At 35.3% G+C, this 25,261-nt stretch overlaps 1 protein-coding gene across 6 annotated transcripts in view; it reads right to left on the reverse strand.

The window, feature by feature from the left end:
• GPATCH8 (G-patch domain containing 8) overlaps positions 1 to 25,261 on the reverse strand; it is a 78,420-nt gene that overhangs the window by 14,856 nt on the left and 38,303 nt on the right. For 3 of the 6 annotated variants that reach the window (XM_033089185.1, XM_033089189.1, XM_033089190.1), the window contains 4 exons: positions 19,732 to 19,776; positions 17,656 to 17,723; positions 16,968 to 17,054; positions 7,103 to 7,246 (listed from right to left, as the gene is read on the reverse strand). In XM_033089185.1, the coding sequence (XP_032945076.1) occupies positions 7,103 to 7,246; positions 16,968 to 17,054; positions 17,656 to 17,682 (258 nt within the window). In that variant the 5' untranslated portion in view covers positions 17,683 to 17,723; positions 19,732 to 19,776. The remainder of the gene's footprint in view (positions 1 to 7,102; positions 7,247 to 16,967; positions 17,055 to 17,655; positions 17,724 to 19,731; positions 19,777 to 25,261) is intronic. The other 3 variants (XM_033089184.1, XM_033089187.1, XM_033089188.1) reach the window with 1 other exon arrangement.

The following is a 25,261-nucleotide window of genomic DNA, read 5'->3' on the forward strand; positions in this document are numbered from 1 at the left end:
AACAATGTGGTTATGAAAAATTTTGTACAGGTTTTTGTGTGGACATATATTTTCATTTCTATTGAGTATATACTGGTCATATGGTAACTCTATATTTAACATTTTGAGGAATTGCCCAACTGTTTTCCAGAGGGGCTGGCACCATTTTACAACCCCATTAGCAACGCAGGAGCATTCCAGTTTCTCCATATCCTCTCTAGCACCCATGAATGTGGCTTTTTAATTTTAGCCATCTTAGTGGATGTGAAACGATATGCCACTGTGGTTTTGCGGATAACGAGTTTTAAGTGTGTATCTACATAGCCCTCCAGGTCATATCTGGAGGCAAAGATTTGCCTTCTATGTAAAATTGGAAGGAGCATAATTTATATAGGCCCAAAACAAATGGAACAGCAGCATCCCAATTCAGAGTTCTTTTCAGCACTGCCACTCAAAAACTTATCATTATTTCTTAAGTTGCTTCAACTTTTCAAATTACAATAGAACACAGAGCCTTATCCCAGAGTCTCCACCACAGTATATCACTGTGATGAATGTTAAGTGTACAGCAGGTCCTCGAATAATGCTTCGTTATAATGTTGACAGGGAATAAAAAGAATCAATTCCCGGCAGGGGCCAATGTCTGTTTACGGGTTCTCCCCATGTCTGTGGGATTCCGCCCACATCCCAAAGATGTGCAGGTGCGGTAAATGGTGTGTCTACATTGTCCCAGTCTGACTGAGTGCAGCTGCGCCCTGCAATGCAAAGGCATCCTGCCCAGTGTGTCCAGCCTGGCTCCATGAGCTGCCAGGATAGGCTCTCTAGTCACCTGTTAATGTGGCTTCTTTTTAATTTTAGCCATCCTAGTGGATGTGAAATGATATGCTATTGTGATTTACTAATGTTTCTTAGATGTATGTATAGCTCACATTTCAATGTTTAATATTAAAAGTGTCTGGGTCTTTGTTTAGAAATTTGGTGATGTTTCTGTGACCAGAACTATACTATAGGAACTGAGCTTATTTATATTAATTAACCTGTGGTAAAATTGGGTTTGTTGTACATCATTTTACTTACAGTCGCAGTTTCCAAGAATCTACTGACAATGTTAAATGAGGACTTACTGTACAGGAGTAGAAAACAAGTGGAAAATTACAGAACATAAAGTGATTTTTATCCAAATCTGGATTATGTTCCAAGATGAAGAACAGAGTTAGAAATACATAAGAGAATACAGGGTTTACCAGTAACCTTAGCTCCCAAAAGGTCTGTTTAGGGTTACCCCTGCTCACAAAAGCAGTTTCCCGAAACAGAAACAGAGTTTTCCAAGGTTAATTAGATTGTGAGAGCTGGATGTTAGAATCTATTCCCAACAACAGCAAAGATGGTATGTAAGATTTAGCAGGTAAAAAGCCTCTAAACTTGCTCAATTTTTTGAAAACTGGACAAAGGAAGTTAATTATCTTATAAAGCAAAGCAGTCCCAAAGAAAATGACATCCACAGCAGTACAGAGTATTACCGAACCTAAAACTTTCACCTCCCTACTACAAATTATTAAAATAAAACTACAATATGCTCAAGTTTTGAGATGTGTTCCTCTCTTCACAACTGCTTTGCTTTTCAAAGCATAATCTCTTCAGAGGTGAATTATGCTGTTTAAGTCAACTTTTATAAAACTTTGGAATTCGTAAGTACTTTATGATTTTCCTAACCTATTTCCCATCTTTACAATAACTTATGGTTTTCTAAGGATAAACTTTCTATAAAGACCCAAAATACAGAGTATCTATGAAATATCTTCATTGGTATCTCATCTTAGTGGTCCTGCTTCTTAGAAGGGTCATTTTCTTTTTATTTTAGCTCTAGAAATATCTTCTCTCACCTTTTTAAATTTACTTGTTTGCCCCACTGAATATCAAAGTAGCACTGAAAAAGGAACCCAGTTCACATTTCTTCAAATCTGCAGTGGCTTGCCGGATGTCTAATTGGTTTTGATGTGCTTATTGTCCTGATGCCATTATGTGCCAAGTATACAGAGAATCTATCAAAAGTAGTAAAATCTCTTTAGAGGCAAAAATCCAACCAGTAAACATTGAAACTTCAAGTAGAAAGTGACCACTCCAAACTTGAATGAAATCTGTACGTGATTATGCCTTCTACCACTACGGAATTTCTTAGAAAATAGGTAAATTCAGAACTTGTACTTTCACTTGAGTAATGAGAAAAACTCTAAACGTTCGTTCCTTGGTACTATATATTACTGGGTACTGAAATAGCCAACTAAAAGTAAGGAATGCTATCAAAAAGTAATTGTAACAGTTTAGACAAAGTTAACTAAATCAGGTAGTAATAGATTGTATTCTGTGTAATTTAAAATAGAGAAGTCACTGATGGTTGTTACAGGCTTAAATCGTTTTAGTTCAGCTATTTAAAGCTCAGAAAACTACTACTTTTACAGCTGAAACAGAGCTTGGTATTAAATGTCTTTTAAAAAAATGTATAAAAGTACAGGTGTTTTCATACTGAAGCTATTTTAGCAGAAACAAGAGGCAGGCTGAAAGCATTATTTTCTCTGACTGAGCTATCAATTCTTTCTACAAGTTAAAAGTAATTTTTCAAAGCTGCTTTACAGTACCAGATTTTGATATTTGGATCAGACTACCACAGATGGTTTTCAAACTGCAAGGAAGCTAGACCCAGTGCTAAGGCAGTTTTTCAATGTGCTACTCTCCCAGTGTCAATCAGAACCTTTGGGAGGGAGCCTGGGCGGACAAGAAGGAAAGGTATACCCTGGGTCACAAATTCAAATGTCTGGGGCCGGCCTGGTGGCTCAGGTGGTTGGAGCTCCATGCTCCTAACGCTGCAGGCAGCTGGTTTGAATTCCCACATGGGCCAGTGACAGATGGCTCGGTTCGCTGGAGTGCAGGGCTCTCAACCACAAGGTTGCAAGTTCGACTCCCACAAGGGATGGTGGGCTGTGCCAATGGCAACTGGGCCTGGAGCTGAGCTGCGCCCCCCAACAACTAAGATTGAAAGGACAACAACTTGACTTGGAAAAAGTCCTGGAAGTACACACTGTTCCCCAATAAAAGCCCTGTTCACCTTCCCCCACCCTCACCCCCCCAAAAAAACACTCAAATGTTTGGAAGAAATTTGGCAGGTAACATAATGAGTCACATAGGCCTGTGTAAGAAAAAAGATGAAGTGGAAACCACAGCTAATTGGAGAGTGAGTGCAAGCATGCCTCTCTAAAGAGATAGCAACTATTCAGCTTTAGCCAATTGTTACGTTGCAATGTAGGCCTAATGTTTTCAGATATTTCAATTTTTCAAGATAAGCCAAAGTCTGACTTACATAAAATCTCCTTATTTTGAAAACTGGGAACCAACAAAAATTAAAGGGGAAAAAACTAACACCACAAAGGCCAGACAAATATATGTGCGGGACAATTTGTGATCTCTGGTTTATGTACTAGAGGCTGGTGAGGAGGCCTTAGTGGCACAAATAAAAGAGACTAAGATTGGAAGAATCCTGAAGAGGTAACAAGGCACCAAGAAAGAAAAACAAAACAAAACAGTATGCTAAAATAAGGCACTGACTATTATTGTGCTGCCACAAATTTACCTCTGGGAAAGAGAGTTTGAAATTTAGGCAGTCTGAAGTTTGGAGTTTGAAATTTAGGCACTCTGAAAAGCTAAAGAAAATGGTTTCCATTGTCAGATCAATTAGCAGACATGTTTTTTAAAAAGATATTCAAAACAAAGAGGCAGGGAAGTAGAGATGGAAAAATGTTTAGTTTCAAAGTCAACTTTAATTTATAACTAAGTCAACAAAAGCGGAAGATGGAGACTATGTTCATTGAGCACTGGGGAATTATCAGAACTTACAATATAAGAAGGAATCATTGGATTATCTCTTGAAGAATGGAAAGGCATATTCTTGAAAATCTTAAAATGTATTGAAATTATCACTTTAAAATGAGGGTTAAAACTGCTGAAAAGAGGCAAAATGTCTAATTAGCTTTCTCATCTTTGAAGATCAAGCTGGGTCTTAATATTTGTGTATTAATGACTTTCTCCACAAAATATCCTAGAAAATTTGAGGAAAAACTAGTGAATACTGAGAGGGGAAAAAAAATTCACCACAAATGAGGGTGACCATGTAGCCCCTTTCTGAGAGATTATTTGTGCTTAATGAGGATTAGGGCATGTTCAGAATCCTACCTATACTAGTAGTTTACCACTAACATAATAGATTACTACCTCTCTGGAAAATTTTAATGGCGAAAATTTGATGGAAGATGCAAACTAGGGATTACTAACATAGGATTGAATGTACTTACCTATTATCTCAGATTCATAATAATCCTGTGTGCCTTCCTGGAAGACAAGACACGGTGTCTTTATGATTTTAGAGCATAAATTTGGAAAATGGTAGGTCCATTTGTATGGTAAGTTCATGTCCATCAAACAGGAATGAACAATAGGACCTACCTCCTCTTAGGGGTTATTTAGCTGTGTTGTACCACGGTCAATTAAAGGCCCCTTAGAAATTCTAAGTGCAGGGAAGAGTAGAACTATAAAAAAAATTAGTTCTGTGCATTTTTTTGTTTATATATTTATAGCATTGTTTCAAGATTCTACCATTTGCATTAAGAGAGCAGTATAAAGAAAGATGAAAAGGCCTATGCTTCAACCAAATAGAGAAGAGAGAACACTTCACCAAAAACAAACAAAATGACAAACTCATCCTACATCTGTTCCTTAATACCTAAGACAGGCTTTTGATCAAGGTGAAAAAATAAGCTAATATGCATTCATTAATATACTAGCTAAAGATTTTTGCCCAGATCACTGACACATTCTCTATTAATGGGTAAGGTAGTCCACGAGTTCTCTGTAAGAAATCCTTAATTTTGAATTTTCATTTTGATGATAATCTAAAGAAGAATAATAAATGAATATTTCGGATCATCTAGATAAGCACTTTACAAAATGTTTACAACGTAACTGGGGAGTTAAAATGATAGGGATTTGTTTGTACCCAGCAAAGGCCAAATGATATCACAATACCATATATATCTGAAAGTTTCAGTAGTCCTAATAGAACAGGGTTTTTTCAGCCTAAGCCCAACTGACTGCCATTTTGGGCCAGGTAATTGTATTTTGCGAGGAGCTGTCCTGTGCACTGTAGGATGCTGAGCAGCACCCTTGGCCTCCACCCACTAGATGCTGGTAGCACCATCCCCTTAGTTGTGATAATCAAAAATCTCTCCAGACATTGCTAAGTATTCTCTGGGGGACAAAATCTCCCCAGGTGGAGAACCACTGCAATAGTAAAAGTGGTGAGAGAAGTGAGCCAAACCAGAGTGCACAGGAGAATAATAAACATATCAAATTCAAATGAAGCAGAGCTGTAACAATTTCTACTACTCTCAGGTTGAAAGCAACATCACTAAAACATTATCATCCATCTTATTAATGTTGTCAACGTGAAGTCTGTTAGTTCTGTATTTAATTTGTAAATCTGTTTTGCTTTGGTAGATTTTTTTCCCCCTTAAAAAGTATATATATTATTCAAGCTCGAATTACACTTTTCCTCATTTCTTCTTTACTAATTGAAACTTTATGCAAGAGACTTCTCACCAACTGAAACTGTAACCTTTCTAAATGTTCTTTTTGTGCCTAAGGTTTCTTCTAGAATCTTTTTTAACTAATCACAAACAGTGCTTAATTGAAGAAATTCTCAAGAACCCCAAAAGGTACATATACACTTAGATGCTAAATGTCTTTGTTAATTCCATAAAAGGTAACCTGAAAATTTGAATTATATATACACTGAAAAGCTGGAAGTTACTAAATAATTCCACTAAATATTCACTGTTGCATTCTTCTTTCTTGACAGATGATTCTTTAAAGGACTAAGGTAATGGACAGATTCTTTAAAGGACTAAGGTAATGGACAATGTATCTTGTCCACATGTATGCTCTCTTAATTTCTCTTCTTCAAATCAAGCAGAGCTGACAATATATTAAAACAATGTCCAAAGATGTATAAAAAGTTGAAAAGCTGTCTTAAATAGTGGAAGAATCTTTAATTGGTTAGGTGTGTGGTTAAATGTGGAAGAGATTGTTGCATAAAGTATAATACCACAACCATCTTAAAAATGATCCCTGTGCTAATAAAAGGTAAAGCTTAGTCAAAGCCTGCCTTTTACCTGTGCTCTGAAATCTTCTGGTTGGTTGAAAGATGAAGGAAAGGTTAAAAAAAAAGTTGGTTCAACAGGTCCAGCTTAAGAGAGCATTCCAGCAATGCTCATAAATCTTACAAATTTAACAAATACAACTTGTAACCCCCAAAGACCTAACAAGTTCTGCTAGTCACCCAAGGTCAAATGGCTCAAAATTCTTTAGTAAGCCAGAACTGTTCTATAGATTTAAAGATTAATTTCCTTCCTCTACAATCCCTCAGGGGAGTTATTGCTGCCTTATTTATGCCAGTAACTAGTTAGGCACAAGTTTCTTCTCTAAATCAATGAAAGAAAAAGAGATTTCGAAGGATGTGTAATTCATTTTTAAGCAAGCTCTTCAACATGCAGCATCAGTTTTTTGTTCAAGTTAAGATAGCATCTGATTTTATCATCCTTCTCAAAATTTATCTACCTTTCAAGGTATACCATATAACAAAATGACTTACTGATAGGAAGACTAGCCAATAAAGTATGAATTCTTCTATACAAAAGACGAAATGACCAGTCTAAGGTAACTATTTAAAGTTGAACATGTTCAGGGGAAAAAGGGGAGGAAAGAAAAACAAAGCTCCCGGTGATCCTCAGTTGAATTACGAAGCCAAATACAAATTTAGAAACCACTGAAAACCAAAAACTTTATGCAAGATTTATAAAGCTCACAATTCTTCTCTCTACATAAAATACTGGAAGGGGGATGTCTATGTCAGGGCTTGTGTCACTGGACAAAAATCAAGTAAGTCAGATGACCTCAGATAAAGACTGGCAGATACAAGAAACCAGTCATCAAGTTTCTTTTTGGGTTCACCCATAATATTCAATAGTTATAACAAATGAAGTACCTTTTTCTTTGTTAGCAAATAACTATTCCTCACCTGCTTGTGTGCATGATCGTAAGAGTTGATATGGTTGTCAAATTCCTGATGTTTCTGATACTGCTTATCACAGAGTTCACAGTAAAAGTTGGCTCTGAGGTCTTCCAATGCTTTGGCAATTGCCTTCTCTTTGTCAACATAATCCTGTAAGAAATACAAACAAAAAAATGAACTTGGTAGAATTTTAAGTGAATGTTGTAAAGAAATAGTCTTACCTGAACAGAGAAAAAAGGGCTTTTCATAAAATTTAGTGGTACCAGTAAAAGTTGGGTGAAACGTTAAGTGGCAATTTGGTGAGGGAATCTGTGTGCAATTGTACTAACAATTGTCTTCAAATAAACAAACATTCCAAAGTTTAATTTTATTTTCCCTTTTCGCAGTATGGTGGACTAGATACTTTGGTGTCCCCTACTGTTACCCCCCTGGCTTAAAAAAACCCAACCAACCAGATACCTGAAACATAATTTTTATTGTATTGCAGGAACCATAGGAGGAAAAGTAAATCCCCAAGAGGGGCAAAGGGATAAAAACAAGACAAACAAAATCAACTATGATCCGAAACTGAAATCAGAGTGTGATAAGCAAGGGTTCTACTTAGGACATGTGGGTACCACTGGAGCTTGGGGTTTGAGTAAGGTGGGGGAGCTAAATTTGAGAAGCCTCATTTAATAAGCAAAAGAACCTGGGAGTGGACTGGAGAGATCCCAGGATCTCTGGGTCTTGGCAGAGGGAATCAAAAATACTCTCGAAAACATCCTCAATTTTGGCCCTAAAAATTTTCCTAGATTAACAAAATATGTGTTAGAATCAAAGATTAGTATACACACAAAAGAAAATAAATCTATCACAAGCTAGAATCACAGGAAATAAGAAATAGATATAGACCCCTAAGACTCAGATAGTGGAATAGTCTGTTACAGAATATAAAATAACTATAAAATGTAAAAAATGAAATTACAACAATCAACAAACAAAACACTATAAAAAAATTAGGCAGACTAATGGATTCATTAAAAAAAGACCTTCTTATAGCAGTATTTTGAAATCATAGATTGTGACCCACTAGTAGGTCATGGCATTAAGCAGATTGTAATTAGGCATAAAGAAGAAAAAAATAGAAAAATATAGAGTATAATTCACATCAGGGTAAATATTGTCTTGTAAAACTTTTGTTTCAGGTGTGTGTATGTGTGGTTATGATATTAAACATATGTTCTAGAGTCCTTCTACTGATTGAGATGGAGTTAACAATTAGATTTTGTCAAATTAAGCATAATTTGTATTAAAATCCCAAGGGTAATTATTAGAAGAATAGAAGTAGTAAAGGGGAAATAAGAAAAATTCGATTTTATAAATGCAAGAAAAGACAGTAAGACACAGGAAAATAGGAAGTAAAAAGATGACAAACAGATTTGTAAGTAATTACAAGAAATGTAAATGTACTAAAAAACTGTTAAGAGAAAGAAAACCCATTCTGATTACAAGAGATACCCCTAAAACATGAGGACTTAGAAAGTTGAAAGAAAGCTGGAGTAACTATATTAATATTCAATTTTTTAGACTTTAACATAAACAGATTACTTGAGATTGTGGCCAGTTGTAGAGTTAAATATTATGAGATTATTTTCCAAATAAGCTGCACTGTTAATTTTGAAATGCCAACACAAATACGTTGGTCAGCCACTAGTCTTAATGAGGTTTTGGCTCAAAACTATGGGACTGACCCAAAGAGGTGGTCCAATATGCCTCAGCTGTTCCACTTAAAAACTAGACATCAAAAGACAGTTGAGTGCATTCATTTGCTATAGGTAGCACAAGAGAATGAGAAGGGAAAAGAAATGATAAATGATTTATGTACTTGCTAGCCTTTTACAGCAGAGTAGATGCATTACTCTCACAATGAGTAGCTCCTTTTGGTTAACAGACATAAAGAGAAGTGTCATTTCGAAAGCTTCTAAAACCGGCCTTTCTTCTATTTAGTGTTGTATCTTTTGGATACACTTTCAAAGCAGCTCTATCTACAATCTCTCTACCATTTCTCACATGAACTACTTAATCAGTAAGCAAGAAAAGGTTGCTGTATTTGTGGAATGCTAGTATTGAACTATTTTGGATAAATTTATTAAAACTGAAAAGTGAATATATATAGCACCTTGTGATTTTTGCCCTATTGAATCCTTCACAATAATTTTCTCTAAGCATCCTGGGCAGTTTTGTATTGTCTGGCTGATATTCTTATCAGTGCTGATTTCCCCAAGACAGAAATCAGAAAACTCACTTTCCCAACCTCCCTTAAAACTAGGGTGCAGAATGTAATTTACTCTACTCCTGTCAGGTGCATCTACATGAGACTTTGATCGAAAAGCAAGCAGTATATGAAGCAGCAAGTACCAAGCAGAATCCATCTTCTAGCAATGGTGACTGCAGAAGTATATTTTAATTCTATAATATCTTGGTTTTTACTTCATTCTACAAAATATTGTTTTTATAGTGTTTATATATAGATTTAGCTTTACTTTTCCAAAATAGATCAGAAGACTGGATTAAAAACACATGTAACTTAATTATATATGGATCATAAGAAATTCCTTATTGCATCTCAGGCCTTTCGATGGAAATCACACTCTATCCTCCTACCGTCCTTTCTTTGAAATTTCTTTTAGGTGAGTCTTTCGGTGGCAAACTAATTTTTTTATCTAAAAATTAATCCATTTTTATATTTAGTCTTAAGATTATTTTGCTGGGTGTAAAATTCTAGGTTGATGGTTGTTTGCTTTGAGCACATTCAAGATTCCATTACATTCTAGTAGAACTGACATTGTATTCTGACTTCTTTATTACTGCAACAGTTCTTTGAAGATTATGTCTTTATCTTTGGTATTATAGTTTTACCAGAATGTGTCTATGTGTAGATTTTATTTTTATTTTTATTTTTAAATCTTGCTTGAGACTCATTAGGCTTCCCGACTCTGTGAATTGTGCCTTTTATCATTTCTGGAATCTTCCCTTTGAACCCTGCCTATACCCTAATACCCTCTTCTTTTTCTATCTGGAACTCTGCCTGGACACATATTAGAGCTTCTCATTCTTTATCATCTAACTCTTATCTTCTCTCACAGTTTCCATTTCTCTCCCTTTTTTTCTTGCACTCCCCCTCTCCACTTTTTGTTGTATTGTGGATATTTCTTCAGATGTGTTATAATTTAATATTCAGTCTTGTGTAATATATTAAATCCTCTCATTGAGTCTTTATCTGGTCTCTTGCCCTTTACTCATAATCTCAATCCTTTTTATTTCTTTAAATATATTAAATATGCTTCTTTTATATGCTGTATCCAATTCCAATATCTTAATCTTAAGGGGTCTGACTCTGCCCTTTTTTTCCTCTCCTGCTAGCTCTGGCCATCTTGTCTAGTTTCTTGGTTGGGTTTGTGATAAAACCATAATCTCCTATGTTTTTTTGGCAGGGGTTATCTAGGAGTGCTCTGAAGCCTAAGTTGAGAGAAGTTTGCTTCTTCTTAAGGGCACTATCTGCCTGAGACCAGTTGAAACCCTGTATTTCATCTACTGTTTAAATGTCACTGATTATTTTATGTCCCTCTAAAAAAGAAAAATCCACCCCATTTCTATTAGTACTTTGGTAGCATTGTATTAAACTGTTTGATATTATCCCATGGATCTTGGATACTTTGTTTCGTTTTTTTTCTTTCCATTTTTCTTTTAATTTCAGTTTGGATAATTTATACTGACTTGTCTTCAAATTTACTGATTCCACCTTCACTGTGTCTACTCTGCTGATAAGCTCACTGAAAGAATTGTTCATATCTGATATTGTACTTTTCCTTTCTCCCTGGGTGATTTAATACATTCCTGTGACTTTAAAATCAACAATATGCTAGACATTTCCCAATCTCTTGCTGAGACCAATTCCCTTCTTATATTCCAGATTTGAATATTTTGGTGGTTATCTTTATTGGATGTATATTAAGCATCACAAACTTCAGATGCTCCAAATTGAACTCATTCCACCCACACCATCTGTTCTTTCTTCTTTACTGATTAAACATAGAAGATATTGATATATATGGAAAATATAATGGGAATAAGTAGTTTTTTAACTGATTTATTATTAGTGGAAGAGAAGAGAGTTAAAACGGGATTAAAATACTCTGAGATATTATATTATCCATGAAGAAGGTAGAGTAAAATATAAGCACGTACATTGTAATTTCTAGGGTAACTACTAAAATAATAGAAAGGGTATATTATTCCCGGTTTAATGGAGAGGGAAAAGAATAAAGAAATCAGTACAAACAAATGCAGAAATAGAGGAAAATAGCCGGGGTGGGGGTGGGGACAAGAAAAGAGGACAAAATAAGATGGCAGATTTAAATCCAAATATATCAGAAATGACATTAACCATACTTAGATTAAAAACCCCAATTAAGGGGGCTGGCCTGGTGGCTCAGGTGGTCAGAGCTCCATGCTCCTAACTCCAAAGGCTGCTGGTTAGATTCCCACATGGGCCAGTGGGCTCTCAACCACAAGGTTGCCATGTTCAATTCAAGTCCTGCAAGGGATGGTGGGCTCCGCCCCTGCAATTAAGATTGAACACGGCACCTTGAGCTAAGCTGCCGCTGAGCTCCTGGATGGCTCAGTTGGTTGGAGCGCATCCTCTCAATCACAAGGTTGCTGGTTCGACTCCCGCAAGGGATAGTGGGCTGTGCCCCCTGCAACTAGCAACAGCAACTGGACCTGGAGTTGACATGCGCCCTCCATAACTAAGACTGAAAGGACAACAACTTGACATGGAAAAGAGTCCTGGAAGTACACACTGTTCCCCAATAAAATCCTGTTCCCCTTCCCCAATAAAATCTTTAAAAAAACTCTAATTAAGAGAGACTGGGAAAAAAAGAGACTGGAAGACTAGATAGTCTGATACCCACAAAGCTTTCTATAACATACGCACACAGAATAGCTGAAAGAAGGCTGTAAAAAGCTATACCACAAAAAATACTAACCAAAATAAAGCTATCAATATTGAGTATCAGACGAAAGAAACTTTAAGGCTCCTCCTCCAAACAAACAAACAAACAAAAAATCACTTCATAGTAATAGGTTCAATCCACTAACAATTGTAAAGTTGTAAGTAGCTTCAAAATATATAAAGAAAAATGCCAAAGCTACATGGAAAAATGGGAAAAAAACACCAGCAGTGGGAAGTTAACAATCCTCTCTCAGTAACTGATAGTTCAAGCAAACAAAAAAAATTAGCAAGGACATATATAGCTCATTCAAGCAATACAACAAACAGTTTGAAACAAATGGAACATATAGAAAAAATACAACTAATATAATAGGGTGGACAGAGATAAGTAAATGGAAATTAGAGTTTGCCTATTGCTGCATCTGTAATAGAAGTAAAAAGAACTTTATTCAAAATGGGAAACCAAGTAATGTAAGTATTATATAACCATATTTAATTGAATGTATGCTACAAATTAAGTTTATTATTAGGTGGTAGATGAAATGAAAGGGAGGGAGTAAAAAGAGGAAACAAGTTAACTTTTCATTGCTTATAGTATAAAAACAGATTCTCCCTAAAAGAAACAGAGAACAAAGGTAATTTTGTTAAGTTATAAAGGTAATTTTGAATTGGATAATCATCATGGAGTTGGGTTTTGCTTTGTGTTACAATATGAAAAAATGTTTTAATGAGTTAATTTTTTGTATTTTATGTGACAAGTTCGGTTTATTTTATATTTTAAGCCACTAATTCTGTGGTCTGTTTTCTTCTCTGAATGTGAGATAGATATAGACATAGATATATATGGATATATAGGCTGGATTATATTTTTGTCTGCAATAGATTATTGTATGGTATGAGGTAGGGGGTGCACATCTATTATTTCCCATATGAGTAACCAATTGTCTCAGAACCTTTTATTGAAAAGTTCATTCTTTCCCTCTTTCCTGCAATACCATCTTTATCTTATCAAGTGGTCAGATATGTAAGGGTCTGTGTCTGGGCTCTCTTTTTTGTTCCACTGGTCTACCCTTGAGTCAATATCACATTATCTTAATTACCATAGCTTTATAATAAATTTTGATAGCTGGTAGACCATCTTTATCTTATCAAGTGGTCAGATATGTAAGGGTCTGTGTCTGGGCTCTCTTTTTTGTTCCACTGGTCTACCCTTGAGTCAATATCACATTGTCTTAATTACCATAGCTTTATAATAAATTTTGATAGCTGGTAGAGCAAGTCTTTCTATCTTATACTTTGAGACTGCTTTGACTATTCTTGGACCGTTACACTTCCATATAAATTTTGCAATCAGCTTGTCAAATACAAAATCCTATTGGGATTTTGACTTGATTGCATTGAATATACAGAAAAATTTGGGGAAAGCAGATTTCTTTATAATACTGACTCTTCTAATTCATGAACAAATTATTAAAAATCTCACTTTTTATTCATTGTTCTTCAATGGCCCTCAATGTTTTAGAATCTTTGCCCTAAGTCTTACACATCTCATTAGATCCATTCCTTAGTGCTTCATATGTAGTTTTACTATTGCAAATGGTGACATTTTTGTAATCTTCTTTTTCTAACTCTTGTTGATATAACTGTATAGATACACACATTTCATGATTTTGTATCTAAAATCCTGTTAAACTGTTATTAATTTGTATAATTCATCTGTATATTCTTTTAGATATCTATGTATATAATACCTACAGTTTTGTCTCTTCCTTTTATCTCTTACATCTTTATTTATTTGCTTGTTTCTGCCTGTCTACCTTACTATGCTGCTTAGGAACTCCAGCACAACATTTAATAGAAACAAGGACAACAGACATCCTTGTTATGTCTCATCTCAAAAGGAGAACTTTCAACTTTTCAATATTTTAAACGTGATGTCTCCTACATGGTTTTTGCAGGCAGTCTATCTGGTTAAGGAAAGTCCTTTCTTTATCAAGTTGGACAAGACTTTTCATCATGAATGAATGCTGAATTTTACATAATGCCTTTATTTTTTGCATCTATTGAGATGATCATATTTTTTCCTTTAATCTCTTAATGTGGCTGACTATAAATTGATTTCTAACATTAAAGCCATCTTGCATTCCTGAGATAACTTGGTCATATAGTCTAAACTGGTCCTGGTGTTTGTTAGTGTTTAAGATGTGCATCTGTATTATAAATCAGAGTATCATATAATTATCCTTCTCATACTATCCATATCAGGATTCACCATCAAGGTGGTACTAGTTTCTCATTAAATGAGTTTTTATTCATTTTCGATTCTCTGGAAGATTAGAAATTGCTAGTTAGGACTAAAGTTCTTTCTTTTATGAATTTTAACAGAACTCAATGAAGTTATTGGGCTTTATGGAAAGTTTTTATTTTTATTTTTTTACCACAGATTCAATTTATATAATAGTTATAGGGTTACTGACGTTTCTTCTTCTTTTTTTTTTAATGAGCTCAGACATTGGGTATTTCATGCTGCACATCTCCCTGACAGCAGTTTAAAAAGTTAAAAGATTTAGTTGAGGCCTCTGTAGCGATCTGTTCACCAACCAATGACATACAGAGTTGTGAGAGGTATTGTGCAAACCAGCAAGCGTGCCAGACTGATCAGTTTTTATCTGTCTCTTGTCACTGCCCTAGGCCTCACTGTCTCTACTGGGTAAGGGTATAAGAGCTACAGGAGAGATCAAAATATACACTTTGGGGCCTGAGCCTACTTTTCACTTTTTGTTTCTTTCTGACCCACCTCTGGGTAAAATGGTCAGTTACTATAAAGATCAGAGGAATCAACCTGGCTTACTGGAATTATTTTTATTTATTATTGTTTTAAATACCAATTTCATTTTCAGTTATATTTTTTAGGAATTTGCCCACTTAAATCTAATTTTTACTTTCAATGGAATAAAGTTATATTTTACTGCCTGTTGCATCTGAAATGATGTCCTCTTCTTTCATTATTGATATTGATTTTCTATCTTCTTTCTTAATATCACTAGAACACTTGGCTGTGTTGCATGTTTGTTCGCTGTTTCATTCATTTCTGTTCTTATCTTTATTATTCTTTCCCTTACATTCTTTGGGTTTATTTTGCTATTCTCTTTCTAACTTCCTGAGAGGAATTTTTACTTCATTCATCTCCTGCCATTCTTTTTTTCTAACATAACCATTAAGGATATGTATTTGCTATCAAAAATCATATTGCTTTAGCTTATCCTACAAGTTTTGATATGTGGTGTTTTTAATCATTCAGTCCAAAATATGTTCCAATTACTATTGTGGTATCTTCTTTTATTGATAGGTTATGTAAAAATGTATTTCATAATTTCCAAACATAGGGAATTTTCTATTATCTTTTTATTGATTGCTTTGTGGCTTGATAACTTGATTTCAGTTCTTTGAAATTTGTTGGTACTTTATTTATAACACAAGGACATAGTAACAACTTTTGTTTAAACAAATGCTCCATATATGTTTGAAATTTTTTATTTTCAAAGTGATTGGGTGCATAGTTCTATATAACCATTAGGTGAAATTTCTTAATTGTGTTGTTTAAATCTTCCAAAATATCCTTGCCAATATATTTCCTCTACTTCTTCTATCACATACTATGAGAGGTATACTAAAATCTCCCACTATTGCGATGGCTGTAATATTTCTCCTTTTAGTTCTGTCAGCTTTATCTAGTTTGGTAGAACAGATTTTAAAAAATAAATCCCTTTTCGCTCTTCCCACTTTTAAGTATCATGACCAAATTAGTTTCTATATGATAATCTTAGCTAAGCCTGTTTCTCATTTTCAAATTTACCTATTTTATGGTACAGATTGAATCTTGAAAAACATGTTCCCTGGTCAGTCTTTTTGAAAGCTAAATCGTACCATGTTCTAAGCTGCTGTTTCTAGAACTAAGCCCTTAAAAAGGAAAATACTCAGGTCCTCTAAAACACCTCAGCCATTAAAAAAGGCTTATCCAAAAAAAAAAAAAAAAGCTGGGGTGGATGGGTGGCTCGGTTGGAGCGCCGGCTCTGGGCAGCAGGGCTGCCAGTTCGATTCCCACATCGGCCAATGAGCTGTGCCCTCTGCAACTAGAGTGAAGTCAATGAGCTGCCGCTCAGCTCCCAGGTGGCCAGATGGCTCAGTTGGTTGGAGCACGGGCTCTCAGCCACAAGGCTGTCGTTTCGACTCCTCGACTCCTGCAAGGGATGGTGGGCTGCGCCCCCTGCAACTAAGAGTGAACACAGCACCTTAAGCTGAGATACCACTGAACTCCCGGATGGCTCAGTTGGTTGGAGCGCGTCCTCTCAACTGCAAGGTTGCCGGTTTGACTCCCGCAGGGGATGGTAGACTGCGACCCCTACAACTGGCAGCGGCAACTGGACCTGGAGCTGGGCTGCGCCCTCCATAACTAAGATTGGGGGGACAACAATTTGACTTGGAAAAGTCCCAGAAGTACACACTGTTCCCCAATAAAGTCCTGTTCCCCTACCCCAATAAAATCTTAAAAACAAAAAAAGGCTTATCAATAGCTTATCAAGCTCTCAAAGGAATCTTAAATTAGTAATTTTTACTGCTATTACTACCTACTATGTACCAGGCATTGTTTTCAAACACTAATGCAATCTTCCCAGCGGGCTTATAAAGTGGGTATTATCTCTATAGTTTTTAGAGGTAATAAATAGGAAAAGTAATGGAAAGTTGAGATCTACTACTAATCACCACCAAATGTCAAACAAATGTAGTCATTAACAGAGACAGAGATCCTTTTCACCAAAAATGATTCTCTGTTTCAGGGTGAGTACCCCACATGCAAGAAAGGCTTCAATTAAGTACCTTGTACTTCTGTCTCAATTCTTCTGTGTCTTCTTTCTCCACTTCTAGGACACGGCGCCGTTCGGTAGCATCTTCGGCATAATCGAGCTTAACAAAAATAGATATAATTAGTCTTAATTACTAAAGTACCCCAAATTAGCTATTAAAAAAAGTCATTTGCACAACTACAGTATTGTATGAAAATAAAAAACTGTATTTTGCTCAGCAACTTCTTGCTTTATTGTCACCCCACAGAGAAAATAGCATGCAAAATAATTCATTAATCCTTTCACATTGGTGCTTCCCAACAGGCACATTTTTTGATAACAGACTTGAACTCAATGTTCATTGTTAAAGAATTAGGAGTAAAGGGAGAAAAGATTTTAGGCAATGAAAAGAAGATACCACACACGACAGCTGTACCCAGCTACTGAAAGGACCACCAGGGTCTGGGTGTAAGTCTGAACTTGCCTTGTGGCACAACCCTGGGCAGAGCACTCAACTTCTTTAAAAGAGGCTTATTATTTGCCACCTACCCACTTGAAAGGCAGCACTAAATAAAAATGTAAAATAAATGTAAAATTTCCAAAGAAAAATATTAAAATTACTTTCTATCTAATAAATGTATTCTTGCATCGGCATCTAAATCTGGATTTAATATCCATTTTAAATATCTGATAAAACAAGTGAGCTAAGGAGATCAATTTACCTCCATTTCCATGCGACCCATGCCCATGACATCATACTTGACAACAATTGGAATGGGATCTGTTCTCCCTGTAACAGGAACACATAATCAAGGTAAGATGCAAAGCTAAGCCAACAACTCACTTTACACATTGGGTTTGGGTGGTTAGAGATCTTGCCTTGGAGTGCAGAGACCAGAAAGCTACAGTGAACCAAACACAAGCCATTCTCACAGCTTACAACCAAACCTACCTCTTCTAGTTTAAGCCCGACTAACCACTTTGATTGACCTTCCAGTTGAGGATAATTCCAGATTACTATGGCAAAATTAAGTAAGTAATGCAAAGCACTTCTAAGCAATGGCACCAGGAGGTTTAAAATAACTTTTCATCAAGAATCAGTTCACACTTACTGTCCACTGACATCCTCCCACACACACTTTTAAAACTGGTAATAAATATCTCTACTGACATGCTTAAGTCAAAAAAGCAGTTTCAAACATGATACAGGAAAACCCTGTAATTGCAACTCAGTATGTTTAATATGTTTTTGTTTTTTTAAAAGATACTTTACAGTTAAACGGGGCTATGAAAAATTCAAATAAAAAGCAACAGTTATTGCCCTTAGGAACAAAGAATAGTTCTTTTGAACTGGTGCCCTCAGATCCCATTTTCCAGAGTGGATTTAATACTGGCTATGACAATCGGTAAGCTGTGAAAAGGACTAGTTGCGAAGAAAATTGACTTTAAACTAATCAATCTATGCTGGAGATTTTTAAAAATGTATATTTAATCCACTCATAACCAGCCAAACAAAGCAAAATGGGGCAGACAAGCACTTTACTACCACAGCTGTTTTACATCACAACTTGCGCTGTTTATTGTGATGTAAGCCCACTGAAAAGAGGACTTACCTTATCCGTTGTACACCTTTAGTGAAAAAACACAATGTTTACTTCCCTCATCATTTCACTCAGGCTGGTGTAAACAATTGCTTTTTTGTTTTTTGTTTTTGTTATACACACATATATATTATACCTTTGGGCTAAAAGTTGAGTTTTGTCAGGCTAAATGTGAAGTGTTGTCGAAACCAAATTAAAAAAAATAAATAATAAATGCCATGATCATGACTAGGTTTGGTCCTGGCGAAAAAAGAAGAAACTGTTTTCAAAGTGACCAGCAACCATTTGTATTCAGTTTCTCTGCATTTGTGGGATTACTTTTTATCTTTAAAAAATAATGAAAATCAAATTCAGAAGTTTAACTATTAATACTTATCACTAATATCCCATGATTTTTTAAACAATAAATAAGGAGATAATTAGGAATAATTATCATAGTGAAAAAAATGTTTAAGTAAATAAAGAACATCTCATGCCAGAAAAAGGAAACAAGTTCTAAAATACAGCCTTCTCTCAGATACTATCAAAGACTGCCAGTTAAAATGGAAATGAATTACTACCTTATGCCCAATGGTATAATAAATAAGCAGTGACTGCAATCTTTAGCAAAAGGACCAAATTAAGACAGGTTATAAAAATGACTTCCTAGGTGCAATATCACTTTCATAACGTCTCAATCAGGGATTTACTGGTAAAAACAAATGGTCCAATGAAAGAATTGGAAAAAAATGACAACGGAATTTACTTTTTTTTTTTTTTGGTTCTTTTTTGGTCTGTCTGAATTTGTTATGCAAGAATCAAGAAAGTTTTGGTACAAATTCATTACTTCTGTAAACCCCTGTTTATAAACTCTGCATTAGTACTTTTGCCTTCTAAGGCAGTCAAAGTTTGTTTTAATTTATTTATAAATTGCAGTAGCAAGTGCTAGTGCCCATTACATTGTGGGGAAATCAAGTTTTTGACAGTATTAGAATTTAATGTTTTAACTGATTTTTTTTGGCAGTTCTAACACAAATAGATACATCCCTTCTTAACATTACCCTTTAATGAACAAGGATCAGACAAGTTGCATAAGGAAAGGAAAGGAAAATGAAAAAGACCAAGCAGAAGGATGAAGGCTACAACAGAGAAAGTAAGCCTAACATATTGGTGCACTGATGACAAAAGGAGTAATTCAGTCTGAAAATAAAAAATTACCACTGCTAAGTTTACCATCACCACAACAAGTCCAGGATCATAATGCTGTAAAAAAGAAACACCATTTGTTAGGCAGAAACCATTAGGGTAGGAAACAGGCCTTCTAGCAGGCAGACAGGATGGGGTAAAGTAACAATTGGGCTTTGTCCCTCCCCCGATTTCAGCTGGGGACAGAGAAAGGACAGTTTCTGCTCCAGCAGTTATTTTCATACTGGACGGACCAGGGTGTGAGATTTTTGTACCGCTACTTGAAAACACGAACAACCTCCTTTTTAATAATGCAGGGGGTAGGGGAAGGTATTAGTTTAAAGTGAGAGAACTAGCTCTAGCTTCCAATCTCCCATTTAACAACACCTTCTGGTAAATAGGCATTTAGGGCCGTAGCGGGGACTTTTCCTTAAAGAAATAACATCCAAGACAGTCAGATCAACTGGACAATGATCAAGTTTATTTGCTTCACTCTAAGAAGATTTGAGGGGCAGAAGGGGAGTCATCAAGACCTTACTAAAAAAAATATAACCCATAAAAGGTCTGGAAAATAACCTTAGATCTTCAGTGCTTGGAAAACTATGTGCACTTGAGTTCTGTTATGAATGAATAAAACTTCTGAATTAGCTTTTTTAGAACTTTGTTTTCTTTTAATGAAGTCTTCCCAGGCCCATGGACATCTTTCGTTCTGCACACAACAAAGCCAAGCTTTGAAAGAGACCAGGAACTCCAGAAAAAGTGGCATCAAAAGGGTTGTCATGTTTACAGTTAGTCTACTTAGAGGTAACTCACAGAAAAAAAACAGTTTGGCTTTAAAAACAGTTTGAAGGTGACATTACTGCCCAGGCCAAGTAGTAATTTCTTTCCATTAGTAAAGAAGTTCCAGACCAAGGGAAAAATCCCAGTGGGCAAAGACACAGAACAGTATATACAGGAAGAGGTTGCAGCATTAAAAAAGAAAAAAATTCCCATCAATTTATTAAGTTGTGATCAATCATAAATCCTGTCATAAAGACCACGACTGTGGAACCCTTGAGTAACAATTTACAGTGATGAATTTCCAAAAGTTAGGTACCAACAGAATATTTGCTAATGATACTCTCTAGAAAACTGAACTTTTAAAAATAAATTTAACTATTTCTTGGTTTCTTTTAAAGGGGTCAAATGTTTCTTAAAATCCATTAAATTAACAACTTTTTGTTGTATGTCAATTTTACCTCAATAAAGTTTTTGAAGAGGAAAAAACTTTTAAATGTTTCACTGACCAACTAGAATTGTGCTTTCTATATTTGAAAAGGCAGTTTTACTTCTGTAATGACCAAAAAAGAAAAAAAGCTAAAATGTTCACATATATACCTCTTACTAAAATATGATGACATTATAACTTATCATAACTGAAAAGAGAATAAGGCCAAATACAAAAATCCATGGATTGCTTATAGCCACCCTGTTTCTGAGAACAATCCCTCATAAATCACTTTTGATTTTAAAACAGTTAAGGATCATCAACCTACAAAATTGGTCCAAAGAACTGGATTGTGAGAAAATATCTGTTTTTGGGAAATGCTATTTTTAAAGAGACAAAATCTAGGAATAGAACAATTGGGGGAAAAAATACTGAAGGACAACCAAAATCTGGTAATCAGCCACACTTCAGAAACAGAAGGCACGTGACTTCCTAGAGAATTAAATTCGAAAAGAAGCTTCCAAAGTCATTAAACACTGTTCAGACAGTCAACAGATGTAAGAACACAATTTATCTCTGCTGCCTTTCCCCTTACTGAGATTCATTCAACAACAAATATGTACTACAAATACTTATTGAGTTGCTACTACATACCAGGCACTGTTGGAAGGCATTGGGCATATGGCAGTGATCAAAACAAAGTCCTACACCCTATGAATTATCTATAATTAAGAAAAATAATCTTACCAATTTAAACTTCTGGCATGAGGGGGGGAAAAACAGAACATTGTTGGAGCCAATGCATATATGGTTCAAAAGCTTTAAAATGTCTAAAGTCATCTTTTAAAGATGTCTAAAATTGTTTTTAAAGACTAACCCTAATAAAGCAGAAGCAAAAGCATCAAATATAAAACCCACCAAAAAGTCACAAAATCTACTTCCAAAAGGCAATTAAACTGATAAAGGCCAAGATTCTGACCTGACACCTTTAAATCTATTTATTTCTTACTTTAAGCAACTCAAATACATATGTGAAAATCAAGAATAATAGAAAATTAGGATGGTGACTATTTTGATTTGCCAAACTATCCAAAATAGGTCTCTATAGTAAGCTATATTAGTGCATTCAAATATAATTTTATTTATTAAAATGGTGATTACATACAACTTTGAGAAACACTTATTGAGTAAAAAAAGGTACATCTATTTCCAAATCAAAGCTTCACTTTTGCAAATTTCTCCTGAAATTCAGTCTTCAGTAGCATAAAACAATGATTACTTTTTAGCATTATTTATATATTTTTTCTTAGGAATTGTAACATGACATATGCTACCTCTCAGGAAACACTAACTGGAAACCAAGCACATTAATTATTCCCTACAGAGTTTCTATGTTAAAAAAGAGGGGGGGCGGGCAGCACGGTGGCTCAGGCGGTTAGAACTCCGTGCTCCTAACTCCGAAGGCTGCCGGTTCAATTCCCACATGGGCCAGTGGGCTCTCAACCACAAGGTTGCCAGTTCGACTCCTCGATTCCCGCAAGGGATGGTGGGCTGTGCCCCCTGCAACTATGATTGAACACGGCACCTTGAGCTGAGCTGCCGCTGAGCCCCCGGATGGCTCAGTTGGTTGGATCGTGTCCTCTCAACCACAAGGTTGCCGGTTCAACTCCCGCAAGGGAGCTGCACCCTCCACAACTAAGACGGAAAGGACAACTTGACTTGGAAAAAAGTCCTGGAAGTACACACTGTTCCCCAATAAAGTCCTGTTCCCCTTCCCCAATAAAATCTAAAAAAAACAAGACTTCCTACTCAAAACAGAATTCAAGTTCTCCAATACTACAAAAACAGACTATACTCTTGCCATAGCCTGTTTAGTGATCTACACAACAACCACGTTACTTTGATTTTCAAATACAGATGTTTTCTAAGGACACAGACGTTTAACTGTGACCTAAAGGAATCTCAATCCTTCCATCTTTACACAGTACCAGAGGTGGCTTTCTAGGATAAAATAGTTCAATTTTAATCATCTAACTTAATATATTAATAAATGGAGACAGAAAAGGGGCAAAAAGGCTTTATTTAGTAGAAGTGTTATAGAAGCAGAATGTTAATTAAGCCTGAAAAGGGTATCTCATTCAGGGACGACATGAGATATTCAAGCCTAAGGAGAGTAATAAAGGGAATTCAGGAGGCACTTTCAATTAAAAACAAAATAAAATAAAAAATCACCTAAAGGGAATTATACTTTTATTCTAGATAAGACTGTTTGGGCTAAAAATTATATCGACTCACTAAAGGCTGTCTCATGCTAAACACTATGCTAACATCAATTTATTTTTTAAATGGGAAAACCAATTTAATACAATTTCAGATAAAAAACACCCAAAACAAGAGACTTAGGGGAGAGGGGAAAAAAAATGTTAAAAAAGGATCTTATTAAAAAAAAATAAATAAAAACAGTTGGGAAACACTTTTGTGCCCTGAGTTTTACTTATGTTTGTATCCTGCATATCTGACACAGTATCTAGCGTAGAGCAGCATTTAAGTAAAAAGCATTTGTTGTCTCAAGATAAGGAACATATTCATAATGGGTCTCAAACTTCTTCAGGTGTAAATATTTAGTCATTCTGGTGCTTTCTGCTTAATGCCACAAGATATTGATGATTTATCATTAATTGTCTTGTAATTAAGGAATTATTTTATCAAATAGAATATATGGCTATATTATACAGGTCTCCATATCTCAAAAAATATTCAAGCTATTATAAAGAAGTATTTGAGTTTTGCATTACTGTTCATTAGAAGCTTGGTTCAATATGTTTTATCTATCATCACTCATTGGCAAGCAGTCATGGAGAAGCAGGCATCAAATGTTTAAGGAGTTAGGTAGATTTAATGGTCTCTAAGGTTCACTTCAATTCTTAGGTTTGAAGAACGGAAAATATTTGAGCAGAAAATATTTGGGGGAGTTAAGTACGTAGTAGCCAGCTCTGTAGTAGTGTAATAATCCAACAATCCAATGCCTTTTTAGTACTGTATTTTCTTACTATTGGTTCAGTTTTCCATAACAACACAGAATTTTTTACGAGACCAGGATCAATCTATAACCCAAAAAAGACTTTCCAGCTTCATTTAAACTGTTCCTCCTTTACTTTCCACATTAACCCTCTTCCCAATTCATTTTAAATTATTTTCTTTCTACAGAGGGTGCCAAAAGAAGTATACACATTTTAAGAAAGGAAAACTGTATTAAATTGTAATACTCAATATACAACAATAACAAAAGATGAACACAAGTCACGTTTGACTTCTGCAGTTACAAGAGGTGCTCAAAGTGGTTCCCATCAGCACCCAAACACTTCTGATTATGCGAACTACTCCTTGAGCAATGGTGACCAAACTGTCCATTTGTATACATTTTTTTGGCACCCCCCGTATATATTTCTAAGTAGTCCCTAAAAAAGCTGGGATACAAAATCTCAGTGCTCCAGTTAAGCAGCCTTCCCTGCAAAATGAGGTATTATCCTCACTTTCAGGACTGTCATGCAGATCAAAAGAGATAACAAACAGAAGACACTTTGAAAACCATAACTCACTTTAGAGGATGTTGTTAAAACTCTAATGCAATCATCTCCTTAAGGCTTCAGAAAACTAAAAAATCAATTTGTTTTCCTTTCACTTCCAAATTTGGCATATTGGAAAATAAATACCTTAAAATGAAAGATACTCAAAACCAGAAGCTGTGATAAATTCTAATGTTTTACCTACAATTTGGTGATGAAGCAACCCAATTGAGAAACGAAGAAAATTATTATCCAGATCAATAACCAAAGTATTATCCAAAAATTCTTCCTAAATCATTCTACTAACAAAATGAGTAACTATTTTTTAAAGATTTTTATTGAAATGTAGATATCATACACTATTATATTTCTGGTGTACACAATAGTTATTCAACATTTATATAACTAAGTGATCACTATGGTAAGTCCAGCAACTATCTGACACCATACCACACTATTACAATATTATCGACTATATTCCCTATGCTGTACGGTTACCTCCCCATGGCTTATTTGTCTTATACCTGGAAATCTGAACCTTTTATTTCCCTTCACCTTCTCCCTTTTTAAAATGTTTCAATTACAGTTGACATTCAGTATTATTTTATATTAATTTCAGATGTATAGCAATGGTTAGACATTTACGTAATTTAAGACGTAGTCTAGTCTAGTACCCACCTGGCACTATACACGGTTATTACCATATCACTGATTTTATTCCCTATGCTTTACTTTACATTCCTATGACTATTTTATAACTACTAATTTGTACTTCTTAATGCCTTCACTC

The sequence above is a fragment of the Rhinolophus ferrumequinum genome, chromosome 21 (assembly GCF_004115265.2).
Source record: "Rhinolophus ferrumequinum isolate MPI-CBG mRhiFer1 chromosome 21, mRhiFer1_v1.p, whole genome shotgun sequence".
NCBI lineage: Eukaryota > Metazoa > Chordata > Mammalia > Chiroptera > Rhinolophidae > Rhinolophus > Rhinolophus ferrumequinum.